At 46.4% G+C, this 9,604-nt stretch overlaps 1 protein-coding gene across 2 annotated transcripts in view; it reads right to left on the bottom strand.

Annotated features, from left to right (window-relative positions):
• Positions 1-7,566: 7,566 nt before the first annotated feature.
• atp2b3b (ATPase plasma membrane Ca2+ transporting 3b) overlaps positions 7,567-9,604 on the bottom strand; it is a gene marked incomplete at both ends in the record, with an annotated part of 57,846 nt that continues 55,808 nt past the window's right edge. For both annotated transcript variants that reach the window (XM_080496596.1, XM_080496597.1), the window contains one exon: positions 7,567-8,067. In XM_080496596.1, coding sequence (XP_080352722.1) covers positions 7,567-8,067 — 501 coding nt within the window. The remainder of the gene's footprint in view (positions 8,068-9,604) is intronic.

Here is a 9,604-nt window from a genome sequence, read left to right as displayed (position 1 = left end):
GTTAACAAAGTAAAATGGATTAAACAGAAACAAGGCCCAGCAGTCATATTGGGCTGAACGTGGCCTGCTAGGCTAATGCTCATTAGCATGTAGCAGCACGGACATTCCGGTCAACAGAACACACATTCTCGCACCACAACTACTCTAATTTCAACATTTATCATGACACAACAAAGTATAAAAGTTGGTTGAGCATCATTTGTACTTCAGGATGTAGACTAACCTGTAGAACGTTGCGTTTCCGTCCCGCTTCTGCCAGTCTGAAGAAAGGTCATTAAAGTCAATCTGCTGTCCCCAGGAGCCCCCTGCTGGCAGCATTTGGGATTGCATCCAAAACAAACTTTACAGATACGTTCATATTAAAAATGCTCCCATTTACAGGTTTATATACGGTTTCTAAAACAATATGAACAAGTTCAATGACAAAAATGTGATCACAAAATGTGTGTGTGTGTGTGTGTGTGTGTGTGTGTGTGTGTGTGTGTGTGTGTGTGTGTGTGTGTGTGTGTGTGTGTGTGTGTGTGTGTAAAAAGGTCTCTCTCTCCATGTCTTCTCAGCTGATGAAGCGTCCAGTCTCCAATTTACATTAGGGCAATGGGCCTCATCTTCGTCAGCGACCGGTGGCAGATGGTTGCATCGCGACACATTTTATTCTGACGTCTCATGGTGACTGATGATTATTGCCTGTTTGGTTTTTAAGATCTGAATTCTGACCCTTGGTTCTCTGTACAGTGTTTATTAATGTCATTAGAGCCACTGAACTAAATATGTTTCTTCCAGTGGAGGTTCTGGTGACAGCAGGAGTCAGTGTCTTTGTGTTTGAGGCCCAAATGAAAACTTGCAGTGTGTTTTGCTTCCTGCTGCTGTCGAGGCTCCATCAGTGACATTCTGCTGTTAAAGTTTACATTCAGTGGTGAGTTGAAGTGGCAGGATTGTAAACCTTTCCTCACGTTGGCTCAATATCTTGCGTATCGTGTCAAATAATATTGTATGCATATTGTTGGTGTTACAGTAGAAAATAAACTCGAGATCCATAAAGTCCCCAGAACCGTCACTGAAAGATCGAGCTCCGCCAAAAGCACCAGCAGGAAAAAATATCTGGCGCCGCCACTATTTACAACTCTCTTGACTCGATGACTCAAACTGATCACCTGAAGTCAAGTTGACCTCCCTCTCATTGAACTGGAAAAGATCCGGTTTAATTATTGGCTTATCCAAGACATTTAGCGTCATCTGAGGTTCTTTCCTTTAACATGTCCAAAGGAACCAGTTCCCTCAGTGACCTCGACATCTGAACATGGAGGATGTGTGACCAAGCTGGAGGTTATGGAAGGCCACAACTTCTTACTTGTCTTCTTTTTGTAATGACTGAAGTCTTTTTGTTTGTAATGCTATTAAGTTGTTTGTATCTTTGTTTTATTTATGTATTTTTTTCTCTTAGTTTATCTGTCTTTGTGAGTGTTTGACTGTTTTTCAGTTCTACTGTGTGATTATAGTTAACTGACTATGTACTACGCACATTTTTTTGCAAAATAGCTATGTGACTGAACATTGCCTGTTGAAAAAACCCAATAAAAAAACTTTTACAAAAAAATACTTCCCACAAAAGGTTGAACTTCTGCACAGAGAATAAACTAAAACACAAAAACAAGACCATCACCAGTCATTTCCACTAGTGACCAACCTGCAGTTCACTAATTCCATCACGCCAAAGTCGATATTTACTAACAAACCAGAATTTGTAGCCATCAAACTGTTTGTTTACTGACTGATGTCATCCTCGGAAACCTGCAGCAAGGGTTTCTGGGATATCAAAGATGGCGTCACCGCAGCTCAAACAAAAATATCAACATTTGACCAATTTGGTCTGACAAAACCCAGACTTTCTCATTAAAAGAGTCTTCAAGCCACGAGAAGAGTCTGAAAGGTTGTGAAACTTACCGTTTATTGTTTTTCCCGTGTGAACGGAGATCCAGCGTACAAACAGGAATTTGCTTCAGGCTGAGACGTCAACAAAACCCAGGTGTCTTTCACCAAACAGAAATGCTGGAAATATGTGTTTGTGTCAGTGTGATGACGGATCTCCTTCAGACAGGTCCTGACAACGTATTACAACAGCTAAATCTACATTTTTCCCATGTGGATTCTGGTAGAGGAACTTTAAACGCAGCAGTAATAGAGGCTATTCTGCAGAACTGTAGCAGCTTCCTACTGTCATACAGTGACATCTGGTGGTCACAGATGTGGGCCGTCACTCCCGACTGCCGCTGGAAGCTCCTGGCAGCTTCCCAGGCTTCTTCTCACTCCCGTGTTTTATTCTGCTTCTCTTTGACTCCGACGATCTGAGACCAAGAACTTGCCTAACGTGTGTGCATCGGTTTGAAGCAGCAAACAAACAAATAAAAGAAACACAAGACCACACAGACTTTGTCAAAGTTATTATTGTAGAATACTTTGATGTATTTTTTTCTTTCATACAGACAAAAGGTGTTGGACTTAATTCCCATTAAATTATCTTAGATTTCATTACAGATTTAGTCTACAGTATACAGGTGAGTTCTTCCTCATATATAGATATTTATTCGCTTAAATAACAGGCAAGTAACTCTTTAATATATTCAATAGTCTTTATGGTTTTTTTTTTGTACTTTTTTTTTTGGTCTTTTTAAAATTTTTCAGCACAGGTTAGGCTGTATTTTCTGTCGGCAGAAGAGCACTGTGTTGTGCCAGGAGGGAGGGGGTGGGGTTGGGGGGTTGGGGGGGGGACTGATCCACACACAATATTTACAACAGTATGTATGATGAACAATGTAAAAGCTCCGTTCCGTCCCGTCAGCAGCGTGGCAGTAAATATTGTTGGCAGATCTAAAAGGGCAGCCTAAACAGTGCATGGAGGCACTGCACTTCTGCACTCTCTAGCTCTGCGTCGGCCTTCAGCTCTCCAACCCCCCCCCCCCCCCCCACCACCACCACCACCCCCAAACAATAAAACTAAAAATACACCCAGCCACCAGCTTTTGTTCAGTCCTTTCAGGTCATGATGAGGTACGAGTGATTTTTTTTTTCTTCTTCTATTGTTTTGTATCTCTTGTCGTCTATTTACAGAGTGGCGTCTCAGGTTGTCAGAGACGGCGAGCATCTCTGTACCTCTGCACACACTGCAAGGCCGTTCCAGGGACAGAAAACACAGCCCTGGGAATATGCTCAGGAGGATGTGCAACCATGTTGTTTCCATCAGTGGGAGCACCGGTGGAGAAAAATCAAGAATATAATCATAATCATAATCATAATAATTATAATAATAATAATATACAAGCGCTTCTGTTTGTGTTGTTCCTCTTTACAAAAAGCAACAGGAGTAGGAGAAAGGGAGAGAAAAAAAAAAGTGTAACAGGAACATAGTACCTGTAAATCAAAGATGCACATGTGCACATTTGGGCAATCTGTACAGTCGTGGTGCAGTTGTACAATTTATAATTTCGATAAATAGAATATATTCTTTTTCACATTTGTGTTTTGCCTTCTGTGAATCTGTCTCACAACATCAGGATGGTAACGTGGCTGGACGGATGGACTGAGATGGCTGGAACTGGGACTGTCAATGTTGTACACCACTGGCACACCCACACACACACACACACACACACACACCCACACACACACACACACCCTCCCCCCCTCCCCCACCCATGCTGGCGTTTGCCATTTGGTTGGTGTGCAGCGTGGAAAGCACTGATGGAGCCATGCTCAGAGGTGCTCAAGTAGAACAGGCTGAACTGTGTTTGTATGTGTGAGTATGTGTGCGTGTGTGTGTGAGTGTGTGTGAGAGAGAGAGAGAGAGAGAGAGAGAGAGAGAGAGAGAGAGAGTGAGAGCTGGTGTGTAGAAGAGTTCAGAAGAGTTCAAAGCACACAGAAGTGACCGTGGCCTAAATGATTTACCAACACATAAAGAGTGACATTAATGATACCAAATGCATGCTTCAAAAACAGACAGACCAATACAGTGCCGCCCCCCCCCCCCCCCCCCGAGGGGTTCGGGTGGAGGGGTGGGGTGGTTCGGAGGGGGGGGGGGCGACGACGATGATGATGAGCATTCAAGAAGAAGACAGAGTTCTGTACAGGTCGGAGGCGGTTTTCCCAGAGGGCCCTGCGCACATCCTGAAAGCAGACACGGCGGGACACGTGCGCTCTCTCTCTCTCCCTCTCTCTCTCGCCGCGGCGTCCCCCCGTCACAGGCTAATCCCATGTCTGGGTGGTACGCGTGCTGATACCACCATGGCAGTCTGTTGCATATTGTCTGCCCGAGCCTTCTGCTGGCGGCGGGACCGGGTCGGGGCTTCCGGTGGCGGTGTTTGGGATGGGGGAGGGGGAGGGGGAGGGGGAGGGGAGGGGTCGAGATGCGATTTTCTCTGCAGTTTCCGAGGCAACATGAATTCAGCGGCCCGCCTACACCTAGTGCAACATGGGAAAGCGGGGGCGCCGGGGGGGCGCCCGGCGGGCCCCCCGCTCTGGAATGTGGTGCCGTTGGTTTGGAATGTCATGTGGAATGTCGAGGTGGATGAAGCATGGCGCTAACGTGGCAGTCGCTTTTATTTTTGGGGTTTTTTTGTTTGTTTTTTGGGGGAGGGGCGGAGGGGGGAGGAGGAGGAATGTGCTCATGCAAATGGTTTATGGCTTTTAATGTTTGACAGGAAGCTTGAACACTATTAATCTGTAAAACAAGCTCGTTTGCTTATTCGTTAGCTTCACGTAGCATAAACACTGGAAACGGAGGAGAAACTGCCAGGCTGGCTCTGACTAAAATAAATAAAACCATTCAAGCAAGAGCTCCAAAGCTCACCTTGTACTTCTAGTTAGTCGCTTCCCTCACAAATAATCAGCACATGATCCTCCAGATAAACTCAGTCTGACAAAGCTTTCTATACAGTGTGTGATTTCATGAGGTTTTTCTTCGCTAACATCCAAGGAAACGTCTTTTAACACCATTCGCTACTTGTAATTTGACACCAGCCTGTCCCTCTGTAACTCCCCGGATGATGACATAAACAAATCCACGACAAGCTAACGTCAGATTGTACAAATTGTGCATCCAGAATGTGAAACACTGCAGAGGACACTTCCCCTCATTCTTCAATACTTTGGCCACATTTACAAAAAAAAAAATAAACAAAAACCCAAAGAAACACTTTATGATGTAAATGGACTTCACTTATATTGTGCATTTCCACACAACAATTGGGGGTTCAGTGTCAAAGGACACCGAGACGGGAAGGGACGAGTTAGGGAATCAAACCGTCAACCTTGGGATGAGAAGACGAAGAGCTTCACCTGCTCTCTACTTCTGGTGTCGAGGTTAAAGTCAAAGATTAAATATGAATATCATTAACATCTTTTTTCATAACCTCGCTTCAGAGCAGTGGGCAATTTCAAATAGCTATAAACTCTAAAGTACAGTTTGAATGGAATCACACCTTCAGTTTCAAGTCAGAGAGACTGCAAAGTACATTTAGGCCCATGGGGCAAGACTTAGAAACTATTTTATCTCGTGTTCAAAGTCTTGTTGGGTTATATTGGGATTTAGAGTTCACCCTCACAGACTGTCATTGTCCTGTTGAACATGTCGGAGGTCTCTTCGCACAATGGGGGTGTCGGGACGATTAGCACTGGGATGCCAAGAGAAGAATACCAATAAATCAGCTTGGAGGTTCTTCCAGATTCTCGTGAGAGAGCCAGGCTGACTGGTTCCCTGTGGTTACAGTCATCATGCTGAGCTAATTTAACTCTTTTTCTGGCTGTCAACCTGACCGATATACAAACCTACTTTTACAACTTGTCCTCCTGGTACATCATGGCGTTGGAAAAGGAAGCGGGACACACCACATCCTGGATGTACCTGACAGATCTGAGCAGACTCTCTGTTGCCTGAACCTAAAACTGAACTCTGATCTTGACCAGAGTCATGTGTTTTTTTTTGTTTTTTTTCTACCTCCTCTACGAAAAAAATGAGCAGGCCTGAACATCGAACAAGAACAAAAGGAAACAATCGTCGGCGAACGGGGCGACCGATGAAGTGACGAGGACAACCCGATGGCACGTGAGTGGGAGCGGCTTCGAAGTCAGTGCAGGTTAGTCTTTAAAGGGCCATCGCCTGTGCATTGCGAGTTTTGATGGCATTTAAAGGGTTAATGCTTCACAAAGCGCCCGTCTTTTTCTCAAAAAGAAAAAGCCAGGCACACACACACACACACACTCATACAAATGCGAGGACAAAATCGAACCAGTTGAGCGAGTCGGGATCAGGTGAGGACGATGGAACAGAAAGGACAGTGGAAGAAGACGTCACCCGTAGGCCTCAGATGTTCCCCGAACGTGACTTCATGGACGTGTCGATCGAGTTTGTGAAGTATGGCGGCGTGTTTACATCCAGGTGAATATGAGATATCACACACTATATCATCTCCTGACTGATAAACCGTCTCATCGACTCATCACTGGGAACACGACGAGTTCTGTGTCGTCAGCTCATGAACATTTAAATCATAGATCCCATACTGTCCATAAATTTTTTTTTTTTTTGCAGCCGTTCTATTCTCTATTAGGTCTCAATGGACAGTATCATTGTTTGCATTTTTTGTTAGGTTTTTGTTTTGTTTTTTTGTTTTTTTTAACCAGAGACAAGACGATACACAAACACACACAGAAAGAAGAAGACGGAGGAGAGAAAAGTTGAGAGAGAAGGTATAAACCAAGCGAGATGAAAGAAAGAAATGAATGAGCACCATTATGTTGAGAAATAAACGACCGAAGGACGGGAATGACAGAAGTCTAGTTAAAGCTTAAACAAAGCGTTTCACTTATATCACAAGCAAAGTGGTGACTTTGAATTGGCTGCAGTCAGTTAAACGGGTGGGATGAGGCGGGCGAGGAAGCTGACGACAGCACGGATGATGAACAGCGATAGAAACCGGGTGAGTCAGCCCCCTGAAGCCGTGTGGCACCGCTCTGCTGAAGTGTAGGGGACGGGGGGGCACGGGGGGGGGGGTGTTATATTGCACGTCTGTCCCCTCCCTCTCCTCCCCTCCCTCACCCATCCCCGACCATCGCTCAGGACAACACAGTGAGAGCGGACCTGTGCGTGCGTGCGACGAGCGGTTGCGTGAGGTCGGTCGGTCGTTGGGCCGGGGCTGGGCTGGGGGGGAGGTGGGCGGCATTCCTTGGGGGGGGGCGAGGGAGAGGGGGGGGGGGGGGTGAGGGGGCGGATGAGAGGGAGGGGAGGAGCCGGGGGGGGGGGCGGGTGGCGGGAGGCGGTGGTGGAGGTGAGACTCCCGGTCTGACCGCCACCACGACATCTGCCCGGGAGCGAGGGCAAAAGTCGCAATGTTCTCAGGGGAGCTGCGGCGCGGAGGCCATTGTTCGCTCCCTCCTGCGCCTCCCTCGGCCTGCGCCGTCTCCCGTGAGCTCGTCGTCGAAAAAGGGGGAGTGGATGAAAATGTCATGTGCACGTCCCTGGCCCGCTCAAGTTGCTCACCCTTTCCTCCCCCAGACTCCACCCCACATTCAGCTCAGTTATAAGGACGTCTCCACGCAGTAGAGGTGGGCCAGGTGGGGGGCCGGGGGTTTCCCCACCTTGTCCCTGCCATGAGGGTTGTGGTGCTGATGGTGCTGATGGTGGCGACGGGGGCTCCGGGTGTTGGGGGTGACTGCGTCGGTCGTGTGTTTGTTGCCGTGGGCGGCCGTCGAATTGATGCTGCTGCTGCTGCTGTTGTTGTTGTTCCTGTTGCACGGGGTCACCGGGAGGCTGTGCTGGCGGTAGGGCCGGGTGGGGCGGGAGCGGGCCGGGGGCTGGGCGGGAGGTGGAGGCGGCTTGCGGAGGGCCGGGTGCAGGTGCTGGTACCTGCTGAGCTCTGATTCGTCGTCGACGTCGGTGTCGTCGATCAGCGGGATGTTGTGTATGAGGTCGTTGATGAGGAACTCTGGGTGGGCCATGAAGTTGTGGATGGAGTTGCGGGATTCTGGTTTCTCCCGGCCCTCGTACAGCGAACTACGGAATGCTTTCACCACTCGCATCTGCCAGGAGGAAGGAAAACGAGGGAGAGACCACAAGAAAGAGAAGGAACAAAGTCAGACAGAAAAAAAGGAGCGGAAGAGAGTAGGGAGACCCAGAGACAGACAAGAGTCCTTGAGCAGACAAACGTATGTAGAGACAGACTCTCAGGACCAAGAGGATACAGACACACTTTTGACATACAGCTTTGGTTCGGATTAAACTACATGAAGTGTGACACACGACACAGATGTAAGTCGACACCGTCCTCTTACAACAAGTTTCTGTACTAACTAGTTTCAACTGAAGGCAGTGCTGGTAGCAGCACCTCTTCAGAGGAACGACCACGACCGGCACCCAGTAGAGGTGCATCGGTCCACCGGTCACTGAGGAGACTAGGATACAGATTAACACTCTTGTTTTCAGCTTAAGTGTCTGCGCAGATTTATCTTAAAATATTTGAAAGAGTACAACTATCAATTCAACACAAAGTGTGTTTCATTTTCTGCCAGGAGCTGCTTTCTGGATTCTGTTACCTCAAGAGAGCCATTACTGATCTGCCGTCAGTCTTTCTATGCTGGGAGATACCCAAAGCAAGAAAAGGGGATTCATACAACTACAGGGACTAATTACATTATCCTGGGATTTTTTAACCTTTTGTTTATCTTTGTTTATACCTGACTGCCGCAGATATCATTAGATAATAGGCAACTGATATTTAAATTTAAGTTCTGACATGTTTGTAGGTCAATTTGGAAGCTGAGGCCAAAAAGATATTTACTGTCATCACAAACACTGGCAGAGGTCACAGCTCTAGGTTCTGCTCCACTAAAAATCCAACTGAAATGACACCATGATTCCGTCTACTTGGCCTCTGATTGGCTTGTTTGCTGGGTTTTGTTTGGCTCCAGGAATGAGGAGCAGCAAGGGTTCTGTAAACTGTGTTTTAACACGAGCTTCAGCCACACAACGTTTTAGTCTCAAGCCACAGTGGTTGCATGTCAAACTGACAGAAGTTTCTAATATTTCATATTCAGGGCTCCTTAGATATTTTTAATTTGAACTAGAAAGACGACATTGCAATAAGTAATGTGACACAGTGTACCTCCGCGTTTTCATCCACTGACTTCTTTTTTATTATGATTTATTCCCAAAGATTTAAATTAGATGATTAAGATCAGAAGAGGCTTCCTGTAAACCCCAGATTTCATTCCTGCACGCCGTAGCGCTCGCTGGCATCCCTCAAACCATTCCTGCTTCACTCCATTACACAAGTAAAAGAGTCTGTAAACACTACTAATACTTTAAGAAGAGAAGTACAATAAAAAGCCAAACTTTTGGATTTTAGTAGGTCAGAATAACTTATTTCCTGGCAATGATCAAATAGCCATGGAAAACTGTCAGCATGGCAGCAAAATACAATATCAAATCAACTGGAACTGACAAGTTAAATGCCAAAATTGGAAAGTTCGGGAGTAATTTTGAGAAAAACTCTCATTGTAAAACCTTCAAAAAAGCATGAATTGTAGTTTAAATCTGGTTGCGCCTTCAAAAAAGTGA

The sequence above is a fragment of the Blennius ocellaris genome, assembly GCF_963422515.1.
Source record: "Blennius ocellaris genome assembly, chromosome: 5".
In the NCBI taxonomy this organism is placed as follows: domain Eukaryota; kingdom Metazoa; phylum Chordata; class Actinopteri; order Blenniiformes; family Blenniidae; genus Blennius; species Blennius ocellaris.
The sequence above is the reverse complement of the archived record's forward strand: the minus strand, read 5'-3'. Positions and strand labels throughout refer to the sequence as shown.